The 23,859-nt window shown below is 41.3% G+C and overlaps 1 protein-coding gene across 11 annotated transcripts in view; it reads right to left on the bottom strand.

The window, feature by feature from the left end:
- PTK2 (protein tyrosine kinase 2) overlaps positions 1 to 23,859 on the bottom strand; it is a 191,791-nt gene that overhangs the window by 93,752 nt on the left and 74,180 nt on the right. For all 11 annotated transcript variants that reach the window (XM_053395199.1, XM_053395200.1, XM_053395193.1 and 8 more), the window contains 2 exons: positions 12,845 to 13,071; positions 6,973 to 7,139 (listed from right to left, as the gene is read on the bottom strand). In XM_053395199.1, coding sequence (XP_053251174.1) covers positions 6,973 to 7,139; positions 12,845 to 13,039 — 362 coding nt within the window. In that variant the 5' untranslated portion in view covers positions 13,040 to 13,071. The remainder of the gene's footprint in view (positions 1 to 6,972; positions 7,140 to 12,844; positions 13,072 to 23,859) is intronic.

The following is a 23,859-nucleotide window of genomic DNA, read 5'->3' as shown; positions in this document are numbered from 1 at the left end:
CCGTTCTGTATAATATTTATTTATATTTTATTTATTTAGAACATTTGTACCCCACTCTTCATCCAAAAAGGCTCTCAGAGCAGCTTACATGAAATCAAAACAAAACTCTCCCTACCAGCAGGCATATATTCTACATATCCTGGAGGTAGAACAAGACAGATGAAATTAAGACTTGCAATGAGAGCCAAATATGTGAGAATTCATATGCACATCAAAAAGCAACAGGGAAACAATGCTTGATTTTTAAAGAGAGACGGGTGGGAATTTTAAAACTGCATGAAATGATATGCTTATGCAAGGTGCTGTTGAAACCCCCGAACTTCACAGCAATCACCATTCATACAATTCTAATTTCTTATTAACACTGATGCACAAACTGTATTACTGGCCTTCAGTAATTCACCATCATAACATAACTGGTTCATGATCTGTGCAGAAGGCTATGGACAAGATCCAAACAAGCTTCTCAATATAAAATGGAACTCTTCTCTCAAGGAACGCCAGCAGCTGCTGTGAAATACTGGCAATATCTCTGTCCAAAATATGCAGCTCTTTTAGACATTGTTGTTGTTGTTTAGTTGTTTAGTCATGTCCGACTCTTCGTGACCCCATGGACCAGAGCACGCCAGGCACTCCTGTCTTCCACTGCCTTCCGCAGTTTGGTCAAACTCATGCTGGTAGCTTCGAGAACACTATCCAACCATCTTGTCCTCTGCCGTCCCCTTCTCCTTGTGCCCTCAACCTTTCACAACATCAGGGTCTTTTCCAGGGAGTCTTCTCTTCCCATGAGGTGGCCAAAGTCTTGGAGCCTCAGCTTCAGGACCTGTCCTTCCAGTGAGCACTCAGGGCTGATTTCCTTCAGAATGGATAGGTTTGATCTTCTTGCAGTCCATGGGACTCTCAAGAGTGTCCCTTTTAGACATTGGCCCACATCTAATATGCTTTACAAGTGCTACCCTCCTTTAAAACTATTATATCTTCCCTACAATAGCATTAAATTTGATCCAAATATGAGTTAATTGCTATAAAATTATTGTGCATCCATCCTGTTTCATTCTCTGCAAAAAAATACTGTCAGCTTCTTCCTGTAGCTATATTTTAATGGCACAAATTATAAGGAAACAGAAGTGCCAACAAGTCACTTTGTCCTCCTCACAAGCAAAAAAATAATAATGTCACAGTAAACCTCTTCCTATCTGATCTCACAAAGAAATCACCACCTTTCAATTCTAAATGTGTTTGCTACTGTGATTATCATCCCACTCTCCACGCTGTGTCAACATGAATCTAACTTCCAAGTCACAGCCTATGAAAGCATCGTTAGCACCATATTAAAACAATCAATTATACCTGAAGATCATCATCAGCTTAAGCAAGAGCTTTTAAATCCTGGGCTTCTACACAGGCTGCCTAAATCGAGATCTCTTGCAAGTTGTTTGCAGCTCCTTTTTCTTTTTAAAAACGTCACCAGCTATTTCTAGAAAGCATTTTACAACAAGCAGATTCTTCTGCAGTTTTAAAACTAAAACTGTTCTGCAGTTTTAGAAGTAAACACTATTTTACCACTGCAACTGCTTTAGACTTTAACATTCTAACTTCTCTGCCCCTAGATAATGCAAAGTAAGTTCCAGTGATTTAAAAACTGGAGATGAAAATTATTATAAGATTTCAAACATCAGCCTTTATACCTTTCAAAATGAAAAGGTTCATGAGACTTGCCTAATACACCATGCAAACAAATCTTCAGCATAATAAAGTTTTGTAAATAAGAAAATGTTATCACAATGAACAGTCAGGGAGCAATAACACCAATTTCACTAGCATCCTTTGTGCTTATTGGCAAAAAATTTTTTAAAAAAGGAACCATTCCACTAAAAATAATGGTTTCAACTTTTTTTTTGGAAGAAAAATGTTATCATATGCTGCTGTTCAGCACCTAAGCATGGAGACAGCGATTTGCATTATGTTTTTATTTCAGTTTAAATGCTATGCTGGTAGTGCAGTTTCAGGCTGCGAGAAGTGCAACTGAGACATGATCCAGGTCTGCAATGGTCCACTGAAGTTAAAAAGAAGTGCCACACTCAAGGGGATCAGTGCTCTGATGCTGCTCTGAGACTTCTTGCAGCAGGATGTATAAGAGCAACCTAAGACAGACTCCTGGCAATGAGCTACTTTTGGTCCTCATCATCCTCATTCTACAGAACCATACAGTGGTAACTCGGGTTACATACGCTTCAGGTTACATACGCTCCAGGTTACAGACTCCGCTAACCCAGAAATAGTGCTTCAGGTTAAGAACTTTGCTTCAGGATGAGAACAGAAATCGTGCTCCGGCGGCACGGCAGCAGCAGGAGGCCCCATTAGATAAAGTGGTGCTTCAGGTTAAGAATAGTTTCCGGTTAAGAACGGACCTCCGGAATGAATTAAGCACTTAACCCGAGGTACCACTGTACTTTGCTTAATGTTGTTCATGTCAATTGTCTGTCAGCAGATCTGTCAAGATGAGCTGAATGGGTTTTTCAGGCAACTTCCAGGAAAGCAAAAAACGTATTCGTTTTGACAGGATGGCTGACTGAACTTCTAGACCATGGGTAGGCAAACTAAGGCCCAGGGGCCGGATCTGGCCCAATCGCCTTCTAAATCCGGCCCATGAACGGTCCAGGAATCAGCGTGTTTCTACATGAGTAGAATGTGTGCTTTTACTTAAAATGCATTGCTGGGTTATTTGTGGGGCATAGGAATTCGTTCATTTCCTCCCTCAAAATAGTCCGGCCCCTCACAAGGTCTGAGGGACAGTGGATCGGCCCCCTGCTGAAAAAGCTTCCTGACCCCTGTTCTAGGCCAATGGTTTGCAAACTCTGTATTTTCAGGGAACCCTTTCTATATTGACTTGTCTGCCAAGGATGTCCTGCACATTGTCAAGGTCACTGTATCCTAGAACTCTCCAATCCATACAGGGTGTTCACCAGGTTTTATGGCCATTGTCTCTTGTAGATGGTGAATGCAACACAGAAGTCATGCAAAACTCCCTTGCTGCTACTCACTGATAATAATGGCAGACAAGGTTTCTGGTATTACAGTGGTACCTCGGGTTACATATGCTTCAGGTTACATACGCTTCAGGTTACAGCCTCCGCTAACCCAGAAATAGTACCTCGGGTTAAGAACTTTGCTTCAGGATGAGAACAGAAATCGCGCGGTGGCGGCATGGCAGCAGTGGGAGGCCCCATTAGCTAAAGTGGTGCTTCAGGTTAAGAACAGTTTCAGGTTAAGAACGGACCTCCGGAACGAATTAAGTACATAACCAGAGGTACCACTGTACTGATCTTTCTCAATGAAAAATTCCTGATAAACTTTAGAGAAGCCCCAGAAGTCCCTGGGACAGAATTCAGAAACCAGTCTCTTAGACCAAAACATTACTATTATTAATCATCATCATTATTACTAATATGATTTTTATCCTATCCTTTCTTTAAACCCCCCCCATATTTATTCATATTCCATTACTGCACTTCTCAAAATGAGGACACTGAGCAAGTCCCAAGAATCAGAAGCCCAAATTGTGGGGTTTACATGTTGTCAGCACCAGCAGTAGAGCAGAACACAGATGCTCTCGGCAGCAAGTTGCCTAAGTGCTAAATACAGGAGCAGCCATGAATGAAGAACATGAACAGAAAGCAGCTGCGAGAGTGACTTGCACATTTCATTGGTCTGGTGCAGATCTAGTTCTCTGTTAACCACCGTTGGTTTCTTCCATCTCTGGCTCTTTTACTATAGAGAAGCTCTGGAAAAGGTGTCACAAATATGAATACCAGAATTAAGTTGTCACATCTTCTCATTCGCGCTGACAGAAGCCTCCTTTTTACATTTTTTTTTTTTTAAAGTTAAAGCTATTTAAGGAGAATCTTCATTTGTATATTATTACACAGTAGAAAGCTATTAGATTCAAGCCCCCTTCCAGAATTCTTCTTCTACCCCACTAATCTAAATATTTTTACAAGCACTGTCATCCGATACTAAATGCTGTGTTTCATGTATTAAAAAAATATGACAGCAGTGGTTTCATTATTCCCAACAAACCTCCACAGATTAAGAGAGGAAGGCAGGCTGCACATCTTTGATAAAGCATGAAATTACACTCTGGAAAGATGATGAATAATTTATACCAACTCATGATGCTTTCATGAGGGATTTTATATGACCTGATCACCTAAACATCAGAACAATTATCTAACTTTGCTTTTAAAGGTTATTATCTTTTTTCTGCAATGCATTAAGACATGAGAGTACCAGTGAATACTATAAATGAAACTGGCACTTTTACGTTTCAGAACTAATTTTTCCAGCATAAATTACAGTCACACTGAATATAAGTATACTTTAAAAAAATGTCAAAGGTATAATTTTGTATGATTTTATGATAATTTACTTGGTGAAAAAAGAATCACATGTTCACTACAGAACACTGAAATAGAAATGTTAATGTGGAAAAATAAATGCTACATTTTATTCACTCAAAATTTTAAAAACCTTTTAATTTAATGTGAAGGGTTGAGACAAGCAAGTCTGTCCCAAGATAGTTCATACCCATGTTGCACTTGATTTGTTGCAATGCACTCAGCATTACCAGAAAAAAAATGTTTATAGGCTGTCAAACTGAATGCAAGCCACAGAGAGCCAAATCACACTGTAAAAATCAGAAGGCATTTTTCTAGTGCATGGTAGCTCCTTGCTTGTAGCAAGAAGTCCTAATGGGTGAGTCACTCATTAGATGAGAAGAGTCACTACTTTTGCAAACTAGCAGTGATGTGACTATCATCAGAAGGGCCAGACACCAAACCAGGTCCGTTACAGAGCCTAGAAAAAACAAGTACTGCCATATTTGCTGTAATTTAATGAGGACCTAGAGAAGCTGGAGCAGAGTAGGCTCCGCCTGACACAAGTAGAGAGAACTACGGGACCGCCTCTCCTGGTATGCCCCGCGGCAGACCTTAAGGTCCTCAAATAACAGCACTTTGGAGGTCCCAAGCCTCAAGGAGGTTAGACTGGTTTCAACAAGGGCCAGGGCCTTTTCAGCACTGGCCCCAACCTGGTGGAACGCTCTGTCACAAGAGACCAGGGCCCTGCGGGACTTGAGATCTTTCCGCAGGGCCTGCAAGACAGAGCTATTCCGCCTGGCCTCAGTCTGACCCTTATGTTTCCCTCCCCTTATGGTCTTGATTTATCAGCTACTTCAAAATGAGGCTGCACTTTAAAATGCAGCCTCATTTTAAATTGCATTTTAACCTGTATTTTAAATTGGGTTTTTTTTCTCCCTCTCTTTCCCCCCTATTATGTTTTTACTGTGATTTCATTGGTGTTAGCCGCCCTGAATCCAGCTCTGACTGGGGAGGGCGAGGTATAAATAAAATTATTATTATTACAAAAGAGTTCCCTGCAACTCTGCCACAATAATTAAGAGAGCCATCTTGCTCAAGGACCCACAGTAACTCAGCAGTGCTTCTAACAGGAATGATAGTTTCCACAAATGTCCCATGCCTGTCAACCTGCTAAGAAGTCCCAGAGAAAGCAGGAAATGAGGTTACAGCAGTCTTAATTGCCAAACGTTCCACACTGAATGTGTGGATGCAGTTCCAGAACATTCATAAATGTTTCTCAACTTTCCCTGTTGGTCTACTTGGAGCCACAGTGTCAGAGATAGTCAAAAGATCTTTCATTCTCAATAGCCAGTGTTTACAGGGACAAGCAAAACCAGGGTTCTGCAGCCATAGAGTGTACTAACTACTCTGAACCAGTCTAGCAACACTGTGCTTGCAGGGAATTTTCAGCATCCACCCCTCCCCACAAAGAAATAATATTTTAAATATATTTAAACTACTTATATGCTTCAAGGACCTGCAGGGCACAGCTCACCACAACTAACACTAAGGAACTTGCAGCAGACTATCTCCAAACTGTGCTCCCACCATTTCCTCTCAAGCACTGGGAGAGGTAATATTGGGAGTTGTCTTTCCTGTTTCATACCCACTATCCTCTTCCCCTTGCCTTTTCCAAGCTGAGCCACGGTGCTTCTAAGGGAGTGCATTTAATTCTCTTCCTTATACCAATTAGACCAGGCGTAGTCAAACTTGGCCCTCCAGATGTTTTGGGACTACAACTCCCATCATCCCTACTAACAGGACCAGTGGTCAGGGATGATGGGAGTTATACAGTGGTACCTCGGGTTAAGTACTTCATTCGTTCCGGAGGTCCGTTCTTAACCTGAAACTATTCTTAACCTGAAGCACCACTTTAGCTAATGGGGCCTCCCACTGCTGCTGCGCCGCCGGAGCACGACTTCTGTTCTCATCCTGAAGCAAAGTTCTTAACCTGAGGTACTATTTCTGGGTTAGCAGAGTCTAATCTAAAGCGTATGTAACCCAAGATACCACTGTAGTCCCCAAACATCTGGAGGGTTGAGTTTGCCTATGCCTGAAGTAGACCCTACATGTCTGTCTCTAGGGCCTCTCACCACTCTTTTTTCCCATATTTGGTAACTGTTTCCCCCAACATCCAGCTTCTGAACTGTCTTTTATAGCCTCTCCTCCTTGCCTAGTCAGCAGGATAAATGTACAGCAAAGAAGCAATTCCATCCTTCCACACCTCAGACTGCTAGGGCAACAGATAAGCCATCTGGGACAGGCTTCATCTAAGCCAGCCAGCTACTGTTCTACTCTTCCTGTGTTTACATTTTGTATTATTTTTTTATTTTGCTTCCTGTACCTAGCAGGCCTGCCCCCCACAACTGGAATGGGTTTCCACCGAAATATCTGATTTCACTGCATCGTTTACTTTCTCATTTCCTAAACAAAAACATATCTGCTTGTTAATTTAACTGCTTCCACCTCTATGGAACTACGGAGAAGTACACAACATAGTTTTCAAAGTATCATGCATTTAACGAGTAGGAACGCTTCTAGGTTTTTGCCTTACTTCCATTCCTCCGGCGCGTGGGATAGTTCAAATTTCTCCCTTACGTTGGACACTCCCATGTCTGGATGAAGCCAGTGAACTTCCTCTGACTGCAGGTGACTGAGCCGTAAACCGTAACAGGCTACGTTTTTTACTCTGTGACTATCTACTATCTTCTGGATTATGCCCTAAAAAAGAGAAAGAATGCAATGATTTGTTTGTTTTTTCTTAAAATTCATATACGGCTGTCTTGAATGAGCATGATATGGTCAGAAGGCACATGAGGACACGCAAGAATACTCATTGCAAAGCATTGGAAGACACAAGAATTACCCACCTTGGAAGAATGGCAGATGCAAGTAATCGACTATATGGAAATGGCTGAGATGACTGGCAGAATCCGAGACCAGGGAGAAGAGTTGGTGGAAGAAGATTGGAGGAAATTTAAAATTTATTTACAGAAGCAGTGTAAAATGTATGAATGCTGATGACATTGAAATGAAATGAAGGGGTTTTAGTGACGAGAGTGAAAGTTTGAAATTATAAATTTGGGAGGTAGGATACTTAAGGACAAAGTGGTAGGATATGAATTTGCTGAACCAACTGTCAAAAAGGGATACAAAAAAGGGAGACGTGAGGAAGTCAGGAAAATAAGTTAATTAATGTTGAATAATTAGAAAAGAGTGACTTGTGTTTTTTCTTATTTTATTTCTGTGTGTTGACTGGTGGTTTTTTTCCCTTTCTTTTCTCTTTTTTCTTTTTTAGGTTAAATGTTTGTATTTTAGGTATTTTATGTATTGTGAAATCTTGGTTTTGTGCTTTTATTGTCCTTTGTTTGGTGATGTCTTTCTTTATTGTTAAATTTAATAAAATATTATTATTTTAAAAAAAAAAGAAGGCGGCACATGAGGACACCACCTTGCTGAACAGAAGCAGGCCTGTGTCCAGACAGTGCCTGGGTGGGTGATCACCTACGAACCACTTGCATGCTGCCTTGGGTATCAGGACAGAAGAAAATGGGATATAAATGTAAGGAAAATAGTCTCCTGAGCATAAATTTTAAGAATTCACATTTTATACATAAGATCGAATAGCATAACAAGCATTTGTGTTTATTACGAGTTATTCCTTAATAAAATTGTTTATGGGTAATGAAATATTAGCTAGAAGTGTAGTATGTTTCTCCCAGCTTTTATACCTGTGTTTTAACTTTGAGTTGCAGTCAGTATTGTTTTCTTGTTATATCTACGTTGCTTTTGCTTTTATTCTGTATTTGAATTGTGTGTGTGTGCATGCATGCATGTGTGGTAAGCAGCCCAGAAACCTTAATGTTATAAAGCATATAAGTGCTGTAAATGTGAATAAATAATACATTTTAAAAGTTCTTGAGAGGCAACATGAATCACCACGGTGAAAGAACGGTCACTACTGAACAGTAACAGCTGCTTCAGATTTTCATACTGAACAGAACCATGCCTTCTGTTTGCCTTTCACTGGATACATTAAGACGGTGGTGAAATCTTTGTTTATCTAATTCCCATCACAGTCTAGCTCTACACTCAGGAGACAACCAGCGAGACTAGTGTGCCACTGAACTAAGAACCTGAACTGCAGTGCTTATATTTGTAGGTCTATCAATTCCACACAGCATTTCTTGAGAACAATATGGTAAACACAGAAGAAGTTATTCACCTGCTTGCTGCCAGATAGTGTTGTTTAAGTGCAAGTTTTCCTAATACTGCAACACACAGTTGTCCATAACTAGAGCTATGTGGGTCAGCACAAATTTCAGGCATTGAACCCTAAAGATCTATTTATGCATAGCTAAGTGTGAGCCTGACAGTCCCACTATGGGCACACTTCCAAGTCTCCATCCCCCAATCGATGTATGAATAGAAGCAGCCATGGAATGCAATTCATTCATTTTTTCTGTGCTTTCTGAACTTGGCACAAAAAATGTCCACATAACATACAGACTTCTTTTCAGAAACCTCGCCAAGTAGGACAGTTTTGTTAACAATGAAAAAAGAAAGAAAAGCAGATGTAACTTAAGAATTGCAAATGGACAACCATTTTTAAATTAAAAAAAGGGGAGGGTGGGCAAAACTAGCGTGGATTATTAATGAACAAGTCAATTTAAAAATAATAAAAACAAAAACCACTCACACTGGTGAGGTTTACAAAAAACTAATGAAGGAAACGAAGTAATCTTTCAAGCTATCATTTTTAAGATAAACCCAACTGGGGGTTAAAATTACATGCTGGGTGAAGTAACTGATATGATCACAGGATCATAGCCTAAAAGATTAAGAAGCCTCCTAGGGCACCTGTTTAATTTACTTTATTTCAAGTGATCATGTAAAAAATTGCATAGCTATTAACCAGCAGTTAGCTCAAAATAGCGAGAGCAGAAAGAACAATTCATATCTGTCAGCAGTCTGAGAGTCTGTGAGTCTGTGTCTGAGAGTAATACTGCTACAGTGGTACCTCGCAAGACGAAATTAATTTGTTCCGCGAGTTTTTTCTTCTTGCGAGTTTTTTGTCTTGCGAAGCATGGTTTCCCATAGGAATGCATTGAAAATCAATCAATGCGTTCCTATGGAAACCGCCTTTAGACCAGGTCCGGGGACAGTCTGTCCCCCGACCTCTTCTGAAGGCTGGGGGGGGGGGGACAAGGGCTTTTCTTCCCACTGCCAGCCTTCAGAAGGCTGTTCTGAAGGCTGGCGGTGGGAAGAAAAGCCCTTCTCCCCACCTCCCGCCCCGCAAGCTCCGGGCTTTTAAAATGCTGGGGGTCAGCAGCGAAGGCTTCGCTGCCGCCCGCCAGCATTTTAAGATCGCCCGGGACAGCGGAGACGTCTCCGCTGTCCCGGGAAGGCAGGCGGGGGGGAACAAAGACTTTTGCCCCCCGCCGGCCTTCAGAAGAGGTCCAGGACCTCTTCTGAAGGCCGGCGGTGGGCGAAAGTCTTTGCTCCCCCCCCCCGCCTGCCTTCAAAAGCCGTCCGGGATAGCGGAGAAACGCGCTGCGCTTCTCCGCTATCCCGGGAAGGCAGGCGGTCGGGAGCAAAGACTTTTGCCCCCCGCTGGCCTTCAGAAGAGGTCCAGGACCTCTTCTGAAGGCCGGCGGTGGACGAAAGTCTTTGCTCCCGACCGCCAGCATTTTAAAAGAGGTCCCCGGAGATTTCCCTATGGGCTTTGTTCTTGCGAAGCAAGCCCATAGGGAAATTCGTCTGGCGAAGCACCTCGAAAAACGGAAAACTCTTTCTTCTTGCGAGTTTTCCGTCTTGCGAGGCATTCGTCTTGCGGGGTACCACTGTATATGGTAGCTATCACCTGAAAAACATGTATCAACAGTAGCTTACATCAATTCCCGAAGCCACTTCCCCATTCTTTTTCTCATTCTTTTTAAAAAACTTTTTGGAATGTTTTTCCCCAGTACGTTTCTGGGCACAATTCAAAGTGTTGGTGCTGGCCTTTAAAGCCCTAAATGGCCTCGGTCCAGTATACCTGAAGGAGCGTCTCCACCCCCATCGTTCTGCCCGGACGCTGAGGTCCAGCGCCGAGGGCCTTCTGGTGGTTCCCTCATTGCGAGAAGCAAAGCTACAGGGAATCAGGCAGAGGGCCTTCTCGGTAGTGGCGCTCGCCCTGTGTAACGCCCTTCCAGCAGATGTCAAAGCGATAAACAACTACCTGACATTCAGAAGACATCTTAAGGAAGCCCTGTTCAGGGAAGTTTTTAACGTGTGATATTTTAGTGTATTTTTGGTTTCTATGGAAGCCGCCCAGAGTGGCTGGGGAGGCCCAGCCAGATGGGCGGGGTATAAATAATAAATTATTATTATTATTATTATTATTATTATTATTATTATTATGGAGGTACATTAGAAAATTCCACTTAATACCACAAAATCTATATATAAAACCAAAACAAATGAACAAAATGAAAAGAACAATTTGTCTGGTGAATAAAATACATGAGCATTAGAAGAGTTCTACTGTCATCATTCTCATTTCCGAAGGTAGCCTTCCACTGCTGTTTGGCATGCTGGTGACCATATGAGATTTATTGATATAAATAATGAAGGGGAACCAAGTATCATCAAAACTGTCTCATTTCATTTTACCCTCAATGACTTGCCTATGTTGGGTTACATGTTCTGGTAATGCTATGTCCCAATTTTTTTCAGTACCATTCCTTCTTTGTGGGCACAGAAAGAGCATGCCGCAGTCAGTAGCATTGATAGTGATCCTCTATATTGAATTCCATGATCATTACCACTTTCAATCGAAAGGAGTGCTAAAGTCAGGTCTAAATGGGGTATTTGGTTGCTAATTTTGCTTAATTCAAAAAAATACCCCCTTTCAAATTTTTTTTTTAAGCTTTAGGGCAATCCTGCCACCCATTATTGCCTTATAAACATAGGCATAGTTTATATGCCTGGTTTGCATGGCACCTTAAAGCACAGTTAATTATGACTTAAAGCAAAATTAGCAATATTGCATCATAATGCATGGGGCTAAAATTGCATGTGCTTTGCTCCTCCCCCACTCCTGCTACTGCCATGCTGCTGGGAGTTATGTGATGGTTTGGCTTAGCATTATGTCTGGATGTCCAGGACTGTGGTTTGCTTCTCTTCAAATAAACCTTGGTTTTGTTCTCGGCTTACAGCTCAGGGTTTGTTTGGGGCAAACAAGCCACTGTCTCCTTTTTAAACATATTGGTAGGCCAAACTACAAACTACATGCTGACTGGGGCTAAAGGGTACAGCAATCTGAAGTGGGTATGTAGGAACATTCTGACATATTAGTAGTCTGAAGTGGTGCAGCCCAGACACAGTTTGAGCACCTCAATGAGAAGTAGGCATAATCTTTGTGTGATGCAAGCAAAATACCTAGTAGTGTAAGAAACAGAAGCTTTAGTACTCCCCTGGGATGCCTTGCCTGTTATGGCAATAATTATGAGCTGATTACCTGTAAAAGAGCTTCAAGTATCTAAAACAAGCTCACAGGATGGGCCACAATAATTTCAGAAATCAAAATTAAGTAAGTGCCTCATTTGCTTAGGTTCTCTTGGAGCTATAAGTCTCAGATTTAAAAGCAAGGTTGAAAAATGTATCTTTCAAACTCATATTGCAAACACGCAGCATTTTCTAAGTGAATTCCTTCACGATGAAAAAAGCATTACATCTGAACTATGGAAATCCCTTCCTATTGCAGCATGAAACCAGAATGTGTGCTCTCTTTCAAGTGAACCAATGGAATATTTAAAATTCTGAGACAAAAGGTCATTTGAAATGTAAAATGCTACTACCTGTGTTTGAAGTATTTTCTGTTCCATCCTATTTTCTTTTAAGTTAGCCCAAGAGCAATACTTTAGTTTTTGTGAAAAATAACATATTTGTCTGCAAACAACTAAAATAAAAATTGGCACACCATACCAAAAATAGCATACCATGGCATACCATAAAGTCTTGTTTAGCTTGTTTAACCAAGAAAAATATTCTTTTTAAATATTATTTAATCATGTCAGTAGCTTAAAACAAAAAGATTGCAGGTGCAAATAAATATGAATAGCTGTAATGTGGTTCATGGGGATAAAAAAAAAATTGAGCAAAGGCATTAAATAGGTCAGCTAAAGCTTCAAACCTAACCCCACTTACCTGGCAGTAACCCACATTGAATTCAACAACATTTACTTCTGAGTAGACATATTTCTCAAGAAATATTTAGAAATCAAAGCTTTGCCTGGAACGACTCACAGCATGTGCTGAATAAAGACCTTCAAGTAAACACTTCAACATCTGTGTCCCTCAGCCTCAAGTTATTCGCTTCACATTCTGAGAATGACCTTCAAAAAACCATCTCTAAAGAACTTAAAAATGTTAAATCAGCTTACCCAAACATCTGTAGCATCCCCGTGACGTATAATACTGGCCCATGTTGTTGGCTCACTGTTACTTTCAAAATAATGGAAAACCTTTAGGACTCGTTCCATTGCCCCAGGAGAACGCTCCATCCCAGAACTGAGGTGCGTCTTTGTGCTTGAGCTTGGCGTGTGATTCAAGTTTGGGTCTAGGTAAGCTGCTGCCATGGTTTTGCTAGATGCTAGGTATCTGTCATATTCTGAAATGGTAGGAAGGAAAAAAATAACATTTCAGACTTTATAAGTGATACGTAAACAAATTCTATAATTGGTGTTCATTTTCCTAAGGAAAAGCACCTCCAAAAGACACAAACCATTAAAAATAATCTATTCAAATGTATAGAGGGGGAAATTTCCATTCAAAAACATTTATCACCCTGTACAGTAAATTTTTTAGATCACTTGTATTTATAGATCACGCTAGCATAAAAAAATCATCTTCCTATTGTCTCCAAAATGAAACTGGCCCCACAAAGTGTGTCTGGCTGTTAACCAGAAGGTTGGTGGTTCGAGCCCACCCAGGGATAGCTGTGGGCAGGATTCCAGCATTGCAGGGAGTTGGATGAGATGACCTTCGAGATCCCTTCCAATTCTACCATTCTATGTTTCTATGTAAGTTTTCTTTGAGCATCCAACTGTTTGAGAAATGGGAGCTACAGAGCATAGAAATAAACAGCACAAAATAGTAAAGCAGCTCTGCCCCTTTCTAGTAGGAAGTTTATACTTCTTTGTGTCCCACCCCTGCAATGGAAAATTGGCACATCATAATCAGTTTTTGGGCTTTTAAGGCCATTTGTTAGAGCAGGGGTAAAAGTGGTACCTCTGGATGTGAATGGGATCCATTCCGGAGCCCCATTTGCATCCTGAGAAGAACGCAACCCGCGTCTGCGGATCGTGATTCGCCGCTTCTGTGCAATGCACATTTTGAGCATCTGCGCATGCGCAAGTGGCGAAACCCGGAAGTAACACATTCCGTTACTTCCAGGTCACCACGGAGCATAACCTTAAAACGCTTAACCTGAAGCATATTTAACCCGAGGTATGACTGTAATCAAATGCAATCTAGTTTGTAGAACTTTAGAGCACCAAGATCCTGTAGACACTGCTGTTCAAACACTACACTAGGTATACAAAAGTGAATAGCTTTTCATCACCTATTTGCATTATTTCCTGCTCCCTTAGTCAAAATCCTGTTTGAAAAACTAGCTCTAACTTTCTAGCATCAGCATATTTCTAAAGTAGTCTTTTCACAGTCACCTTTACTGCAGTGAAGGTCTAAGTATGCTTGCAGAACTCTTTGCCTAAAAGCTACATCCAATGTAATACACTAGATTAATAGCCCATGCAGGGCTATATTACACTAGTATCACATTTTACAGCCTTCCAGGAAATGTTGGAACAGCAGCTGTAAACCCCAAAGTGACTTCAGAAGTGGAAGGCAATGATCATTACTAAGGCCTAATTCATATCAACTCTAAATGTTCTCAGTGGTGCCACTTCAAGCATAATTAAGACAGGATATGCTCATCCGAATAAATACAACCTTTGCCTTCTTCTGCCTGCACCCTTTCCATGAGTCACATTTGGTGAAAGTGCTTGCTAAAATGCAATGCATTGGTAAGGCAAAATTTTCTCGCTAAGCCACCAGGACAGGAGGAAATAGAGAGCACTGCAGAAACTTTGAGCCATCTAGTTTTGGGCCATAACAAACTAAGCAGTCCTGTGATTTACATATAGCTCATCCTGTCTTTTCCCTGCAATAAGGTATACAAGCGTGCTACAACACATTTGGGAAATAACTACTTCTAAGAAAGAGTGAACACAAGCATGTCATGTTTCTACTACTACAAATGAAGTCTAGCTGCTCCAAGTAAAAGCAAAGAGTATGCTACACATGCACATTACTGAAGTGTTCTTCAACCGTGGGTCCCCAAATATTGTTGGACTGCAATGTCCATCTTCCCTGACCATTGTCTAAGCAGGCTGGGGATTATGCAAGTTGTAGGCCACACTTGGGGACCCCAGGCCTGAAGAAACAGTGTGTTACAACATGAGGTGTATGCAGTACAAGGAAGCAATTTGCCCCATCTTCACAGTTGTGAAATTAAATATTGCCAATATTTATTGTGCCATATTTTCAGATAACACAAGCAGGAAGGGATGGCGGAGGGGGTTAGAAATACCATATCCCTGGTTTTATTGTGGTTTTGTTAATTTATTAATCACCTTTCATATAAATTTCAAGGCAATAATGAAATAAAATACCTAAAAATAGGCTTCAAAACAATTAAAAAACTAACCAAAGATGGTTTTTTTTAAAAAAAATACAAACATAAACACTCAAGGCAGAGACATACAATACAAAATAAAAACAATTTCCTCCCCAGCCAGTTGGGAAAGCCTCTCAAAACAAAAACATCTTAATTGTTTCTGGAAGCTACAAATAGTGGGTGCCTGTCTTATGTCAAAAGGAGATGCTAGTTCATGTTCTCGAAGCTACCAGCATGAGTTTGACCAAACTGCGGGAGGCAGTAGAAGATAGGACTGCCTGGCGTGCTCTGGTCCATGGGGTCACGAAGAGTTGGACACGACTAAACAACAACAGTCCAAAAAAACATAGAATAGAATTGTAGAGCTGGAAGGGATCCCAAGGTTCACCTAGTTCAACCCCCTGCAAAGCAGGAATCTCAATGAAGGGATCCTTGACAGAGGACCATCCAACTTGTGCTTAAAAACCTCCGAGGAAGAAGAGTCCACCACATTCCAAGGGAGTCTGGTCCACTGTTGAACAGTTCTTGCTGTCAGAAAATTCTTCCTGGTGTTTAGCTGGAATCTCCTTTCTTGTAATTTGAATCCGTTGGTTTGGGTCCCACCCTCTGAAGCAGGAGAAAACAAGTTTGCTCCATCTTCCATGAGACAGCCCTCTAGATATTGAAGATGGCTATCATATCTACCCTCAGTCTCCTCTTTTCCCAGCTCCCTCAACCGTTCCTCCTAAATGCTTGGTTTCCAGACCCTTTATCATCTTGGTCGTTCTTCTCTGCACACGTTCCAGCTTGTCAATATCCTTCTTAAAGTGTACTGAAGCCACATAGGTATTTTAGCAACTTCAAGGACAGTCTCTCCCGGAGAATGCAGTCTCCAAATACCCTGGTATATATAATTTTAATAGAAGTCATATAAGAAATCACTAAAGAAACATATTGTACCAGGAAAACAACTTGCCACTCACCTGCTTGTCCAGGGCATTAACAACTACACCCACCCCATGCCATTATGTACCACTTCCTCCCAGTACTGAAGTCAGTATTCTTACTTAACAGAATTTATATACTGCTTAATCACCAAAACCTCCAAGCGATTTACAGTACCATCTCAGGTGTCTGGTCTAAACCTTAAAACTGGGACGGTCTCATGCTGTTGATACTAGCCAGGGTGATGCAACACAGTATGCTAGCACAGCAAAAATATGAAAATTCAGTTGCCTGAGTTCAGGGGAGATTCCTCTGATAGCCTACCTTCAAACTCCCCTTACTAGATCAAGATAATGTGGGAAACATTAATTTTCAAATAAAAATATAATAAATAAATCTATCTGTTCATGTTAGGTGAGCATGCAAGTAAAATATAATACTATTTCTTAGAAATGGTTAGAGTTTTGAGACTGAAACATCCAGCAGAAAAACAAAGATTATCGATCCTGTGCTTGTATCTGATATGAAAAATTGGGTTAAGATTTTCCCCTCCCCCACTTGGTTCTTTCATTTCAAAACCAGAATCAACCTTCCGTTTTCTGGGCAATTAACTGATATTAAGTGGGTGGGTGGCGTTTTGGTCTAAACCACTGATCCTAGGGCTTGCCGATCGTAAGGTTGGTTCGAACCCCCGCGACGGGATGAGCTCCCATTGCGCTGTCCAGCTCCTGCTAACCTAGCAGTTCTAAAGCACATCAAAGTGCAAGTAGATAAATAGGTACCGCTCCAGTGGGAAGGTAAATGGCGTTTCCATGCGCTGCTCTGGTTTCGGTGTTCCGTTGCACCAAAAGCGGATTAGAATCATAGAGTTGGAAGAGACCACAAGGGCCATCGAGTCCAACCTCCTGCCAAGCAGGAAACACCATCAGAGCACTCCTGACATATGGTTGTCAAGCCTCTGCTTAAAGACCTCCAAAGAAGGAGACTCCACCACACTCCTTGGCAGCAAATTCCACTGTCAAACAGCTCTTACTGTCAGGAAGTTCTTCCTAATGTTTAGGTGGAATCTTCTTTCTTGTAGTTTGGATCCATTGCTCCGTGTCCGCTTCTCTGGAGCAGCAGAAAACAACCTTTCTCGCTCCTCTATGTGACATCCTTTTATATATTTGAACATGGCTATCATATCACCCCTTAGCCTCCTCTTCTCCAGGCTAAACATGCCCAGCTCCCTTAGCCGTTCCTCATAAGGCATCGTTTCCAGGCCTTTGACCATTTTGGTTGCCCTCCTCTGGACACGTTCCAGTTTGTCAGTGTCCTTCTTGAACTGTGGTGCCCAGAACTGGACACAGTACTCCAGGTGAGGTCTGACCAGAGCAGAATACAGTGGCACTATTACTTCCCTTGATCTAGATGCTATACTCCTATTGATGCAGTCCAGAATTGCATTGGCTTTTTTAGCTGCCGCGTCACACTGTTGGCTCATGTCAAGTTTGTGGTCAACCAAGACTCCTAGATCCTTTTCACATGTAGTGCTCTCAAGCCAGGTGTCACCCATCTTGTATTTGTGCCTCTCATTTAGTCATGCTGGCCACAGAAAAATTGTCTGCAACAAACGTCGGCTCCTTCGGCCAGTAAAGTGAGATGAGCGCCGCAACCCCCGAGTCGTTCGCAACTGGACTTAACTGTCAGGGGTCCTTTACCTTTAAGTTATTATTATTTATTTATATTAGAACTTCAGTCATGGCTCTTCTAACTTTTTCTAGCTGCTGCATGGAAATTCCATCCCCACCAAACTTCCTTCAAATATTATTAATCTTTCTTTTATAAAGGTAAAGGGACCCCTGACCATTAGGTCCAGTCGTGTCCGACTCTGAGGTTGTGGCGCTCATTTCGCTTTATTGGCCGAGGGAGCCGGCGTACAGCTTCCGGGTCATTATCTACTTGAACTGGTGTGCTTTCGAACTGCTAGGTTGGCAGAAAACTGGGACAAAACAACAGGAGCTCACCCCACCTCACGGATTCAAACTGCCAACCTTCCAATCATCAAGCTCAAGCCACTCAGTGGTTTAGACCACAGCGCCACCCGCTGACTAGATCCATGTATAAACATGTACTAATGATTTCACAGATAGCTAACACTTAACTCCTCAAACTGCGCATACCTCCAACTGCAGAGGAATCTCACAGGCCAAGCATGGACAATTCTATTTTACTGAGGTTAACCTAGTTTTCCCCATCATCTCATATCATCTACAGAGCTATTCTAGCTGCTCCCCAAAGAGTTGGCACCAATTTCTATTTTCAGGTGATATTTGCTTCTAATCCTCCTCCTCTGTTAAAGGATTAAGCACTTCTGATTTGTTAACAGTTTCTTTACCATTTCTTATAAGCCATCCATCTAAAAGTGATTCAGGTTTTCTTTTGATTTACATCTTCATACTGCCTTCTATGCATCTCATGTTGTGATAGCCTATTTATGTTCTGATAGACAAAGCACCATTATAAGAACCACCCTGTGTTCAATCAATCAGCAGTGGCTGTGATCCAGAGAGGCGAATTATGGCTTGATAAGAATAGATGTGTGTTGATGCACAGCAATGTCTAAAATCAAATGGCTTGTCTAAATCCAGAAAAGTTTTAAATATATAATTTGGGGGTTCAGTACGGAGAACTTTTGAAAATTATTAAACAAAAATGCCAGTTTGTGTGCCCCAATGTGATGCACTTGAGACTTTCATTTAATTTCATTTTTATTTGAACTACAGTGGTACCTCAGGTTACATATGCTTCAGGTTACATACGCTTCAGGTTAAAGACTCCGCTAACTCAGAAAGTGAGGAGGAATTAAAGAACCTTTTAATGAGGGTGAAAGAGGAGAGCGCAAAATATGGTTTGAAGCTCAACATAAAAAAACGAAGATCATGGCCACTGGTCCCATCACCTCCTGGCAAATAGAAGGGGAAGAAATGGAGGCAGTGAGAGATTTTACTTTCTTGGGCTCCATGATCACTGCAGATGGTGACAGCAGCCACGAAATTAAAAGACGCCTGCTTCTTGGGAGAAGGGCAATGACAGGCCTAGACAGCATCTTGAGAAGTAGAGACGTCACCTTGCCAACCAAGGTCCGTATAGTTAAAGCCATGGTTTTCCCAGTAGTGATGTATGGAAGTGAGAGCTGGACCATAAAGAAGGCTGATCGCCGAAGAATTGATGCTTTTGAATTATGGTGCTGGAGAAGACTCTTGAGAGTCCCATGGACTGCAAGAAGATCAAACGCATCCATTCTTAAGGAAATCAGCCCTGAGTGCTCACTGGAAGGACAGAGCGTGAAGCTGAGGCTCCAGTACTTTGGCCACCTCATGAGAAGAGAAGACTCCCTGGAGAAGACACTGATGCTGGGAAAGATGGAGGGCACAAGGAGAAGGGGGCGACAGAGGACGAGATGGTTGGATAGTGTTTTCGAGGTTACCAGCATGAGTTTGACCAAACTGCAGGAGGTAGTGGAGGACAGAGGTGCCTGGCGTGCTCTGGTCCATGGGGTCACGAAGAGTCGGACACGACTAAACGACTAAACAACAACAACAACCCAGAAATAGTGCTTCAGGTTAAGAACTTTGCTTCAGGATGAGAACAGAAATTGTGCTCCGGTGGCGGGAGGCCCCATTAGCTAAAGTGGTGCTTCAGGTTAAGAACAGTTTCAGGTTAAGTACGGACCTCCGGAACGAATTAAGTACTTAACCCGAGGTACCACTGTAATATATGCTGCTATGTAGGCATTACAAAGGAACACACCATGAGAAACATAAAACTTTACAAAAATATTGTACTGATTTCTGTGGATAGAAACTGGTGGGGATAGGATGGTGAAACTGCAGGCACACAGGTTCTAGCATCCAAACAAGTCAAACTTCCCATCAAGTCATGATGTCACACAATATTTTTGGTGGACATTCCCATCAGTAGGATCTTGCAACACAGGAAATGGGTGTTTCCTGCCTCAGAGGCTACAAACACAATATACATTTAAAGCACATTTTCCCAACAAAAGAATCCTGGGAACTGTAATTTGTTGGTGGGGGGAATTTTAGCTCTGTGGGGCTAAACTACATTTTCCAGGATTCTTGAGAGTAGTGATTTAAATGGACAGCACATACAATGCTAGTTACTGAATTTTTCGTTCCCCTACTTACACTGGCTATCTATATCCAACCAATTTTCTTGCCTTGCCATGTCAGGATGACAAAAAATATCATTTGTGCGTTATCAAGGCCCTTGCAGAGGCAGAAAGTGGCCATCAATTAGACAGCATGCAAACTGACAAAAGCGATAGCTTAATAAATAAGGATACAAATTATTACCACCGGTGCCTATTTGTCACATCTATTTCCAAGTGGCTTTAGGAACTGCAGGAATAAATATGCATGTTCATTTTAAGAAGTGCTTCTCTGCATGCAAAAGGAAAAAGGTCATAGCCCTTGGAAACCTTGTAAGTGGAGACTGTTATTGTTGATCCCCTTTGTTAAAGAACTTCACTACATTTTCAAGTTTAAAAAAACAAGCTGAAATCTTAACAGCTTATAATTAATATTTGAAAGGAAGATTTTAAACCTTTGAGAACTGGAAGAAAAATCAAACTATAGCTACAGAAAACAAAAACAGGGATTAAAGTAACACTACTTTTTCATACACATATTTGAAGACATTCTCTGAAAAACAGCAAACAGATTGCTGGTGTAACTTGGTAAAAATGCCTTTTTAAATCCAAAGACACATCAGACACTTAAAATAGAGACTTGTACTTCAATTTAACCTATTTATAATCTTAGATCTTCACTGATAATCACGCATGCATGCAACGTCAGTAAGCAGCAGAAAAATACGCTGTCACTCTGTACAGGAAAAACTCTGCCAAGTTTGAAGCATTACCACTGGCACAAGTGGTGTTTCCTAGCACTTAAACCTGCATCTAGATTCTGAGTTCTAAATCTCCATTCAGCTGCTCAGCTTGCTTACTTTAATTAAGAAATAAAATTGCAGTTTGGTTGCGGCCAGCCTATGATTTGGTCCATTGGAGCTATGCATCAACTTCACATACTCCTTTCTCCCAATCTGATTACTTAGAAACATAGGCAACTGCCTTATACTGAATCAGACCACTGGTCCATCTAGCTGAGTATGGTCAACCCTGATAGGAAAGCAGCTCTCCAAAAGTTTCAGGCAGTGGTAGTAACCAACCATGCCTAGAAAAAGCAGAAACTGAACCTGGGTGCTTCTGTAGGCAATGTAGATGCTTTACCTCTGTGCTAGAGCCCTTTCCTTCATTTCATGATTTCTAATAACCAGTTGCTTGTCCGATTCAGATATTAATGCAAGTAAGACATTAATGCAGTAAACTAGGAAGTACGACTAGGAATTACAGCAAACAGGTTTTGGCTGTGACATATGCACTGGGTGAGAGTCACACAATTTGTAGATATTTCACATTCGTATATTTACCTACATGGGCAAGACAAGACACATTAAGAACACACACACTGTTATGGAGAAACTAATATTAGAACCATACACCACACACTTTAAAAATAGTCCACGGAGATGAACATGGTACATAAAATACAACATCTCCCTTTGTTCACTTTTTAAAAATACTGAATTCTTCAGAGATATCAAAGAGCAACCCCTATTTGAACAGTAAACACAAAGGGTCAGTAGGTAAATGCTTTCAATATACCATGTCTTACAAATAACAAACAGAAAAACCTTCCAGTTAATCTATACAATATTTTCAAAAGCAAGCTGTTTCCAAGAGATAGGCAGAAGACAGAATTGGGATCCAAGATGACCTTAGCAGATTGAAGAACTGGCCCCAAAATAACACGATGAAACTCAAGTGGGACTAACGTTGGTTTCTATGCCTCATCAGAAAGCACCAGCTGCACAAATATAAGATGGGGGACGTTTGGTTTGTCTGTAGTACATGTAAAAAGATTGTAGGGGTCTTGGAGGACCACAAGCTTAACATGAGATAACAGTGTGATGCAGCAGCAAAAAACGCTAATGCTATTCTAGGCTTCAACAACAGAAGCATAGTGTCCTGGTTAAGGGAAGTAATAGTTCTGCTCTACACACCTGGAGTACTATGTCCAGTTCTGGGCAACACAATTTAAGAAGGATATTGACAAGCTGGAACATGTGCAGAGGAGGGAAACCAAAATGATCAAGGGTCTGGAAACCAAGCCTTATAAGGAACGGTTGAAGGAGTTGGGTGTGTTTAGCCTGAGAAAGAGGAGAGATGATAGCCATCTTCAAATATCTAAAGCGCTCACGTGGGAAAAGGAGGGCTCAAATGGGAAATGGAGCAAGCTTGTTTTCTCCTGCTCCAGAGGGTAGGACCTAAACCAATGGATTCAAGTTACAAGAAGGGAGATTCCAACTCAAGATCAAGAAGAACTTTCTGACAGTGAGAGCTGTTCAGCTTTGGAACGGACTCACTTGGGTGGTGGTGGATTCTCCTTCAATTGGAGGTTTTTAAGCAGATGTTAGATAGCAAACTGCCATGGATGACTTAGCTGAGATTCCTGCACTGCAGGGGTTGGGCAAGAGGACCCTCAAAATCTCTTCCAACTCTCCAATTCTGTGATTCTACAATCATGCTATATTACTTCGCAAAGATCTAGCTTCACTAAGCATCCCACACAGTGCTTCCAACTAGGAGGACAATGAACTTTCCCCTCTGATCAGAAATGTATGACTAAAGGATTGTCATTAATGAACACAGTCCCCACAGGTCTATGGGGTCATTTCCAAATAGTGAGTTAGGAGACAACAAAGGGAAAACTATGACTAACAGTTTCTGAAAAGAACCACTAAGATAAGAGTGAATGATTCTGAAATGAACTAGCTGTAACAGACCACAGTCTACATAGGTTACTCACAGGCATGCTAATTCCAAACTCAGAGAAGGCTTCTATGCCTTTAATACATTGTTAGCAATCAATTAAGGCAGTCTGGATTTCCTATCACAGTGGTGTCCCCTCTCACACAATCTGTCACAAACCATGAAATTTGGGGGCGGACAACAGCAACCTAGTTCTCCTTGAATCTCAACACATTTTACTTGAACACTCCTTGATTTTTTAAAATACTAAAAAAAAAATCACTTGTACGGCAATGGAAGGAGGTGTGACTCAGAAATGAATGATCAATTCACGCTTCTAAAGAAATGCATTTCTACAATGCTGCTGCAACAAGACAAAAACAAAGAAGATTTCAGAATCTTTCCCTAAAAGACAAAGATGTTCAGTCTTGACTTCCTCAGAAAGTGCCCTGTAATAGCCTCATAATACAATATTTCAAACAAATAACAACCTAAGAATGAGTTAAAATGATGGTCCATCATCAACACATGAGTAATGCCAACTATGATTGAAAGCCTCCCAAAAACCCATATAAATGCAAATAGATACCAAAAAACCCACTGAGAATTTTAAGAGGACACTGGAAAATCCAAAGCAGCACTATTGTACATATATGCACTATGGCTCCCTAAAACTGAAAAATCAAGTAATGGCACTAGGAATCAGAAACCTGTGTTTCTAAACCACAATGAAGTCCTGAAAGCCCCAGCTAACACAGTGCTAAAAAGATTAATCAGCTAATGTTACTGAATGTACTCCAGAGCTTTCAAACACACACACACACACACACACACACACACACACACACACAACACAAGCTAAAAGGCTGTTCTTAAAATAAAAAAGGCATTTCTATGCACTGTTATTTAGAGTTAAA

Source organism: Podarcis raffonei, chromosome 7 (genome assembly GCF_027172205.1).
Source record: "Podarcis raffonei isolate rPodRaf1 chromosome 7, rPodRaf1.pri, whole genome shotgun sequence".
NCBI classification, from domain to species: domain Eukaryota; kingdom Metazoa; phylum Chordata; class Lepidosauria; order Squamata; family Lacertidae; genus Podarcis; species Podarcis raffonei.
The sequence above is the reverse complement of the archived record's forward strand: the minus strand, read 5'-3'. Positions and strand labels throughout refer to the sequence as shown.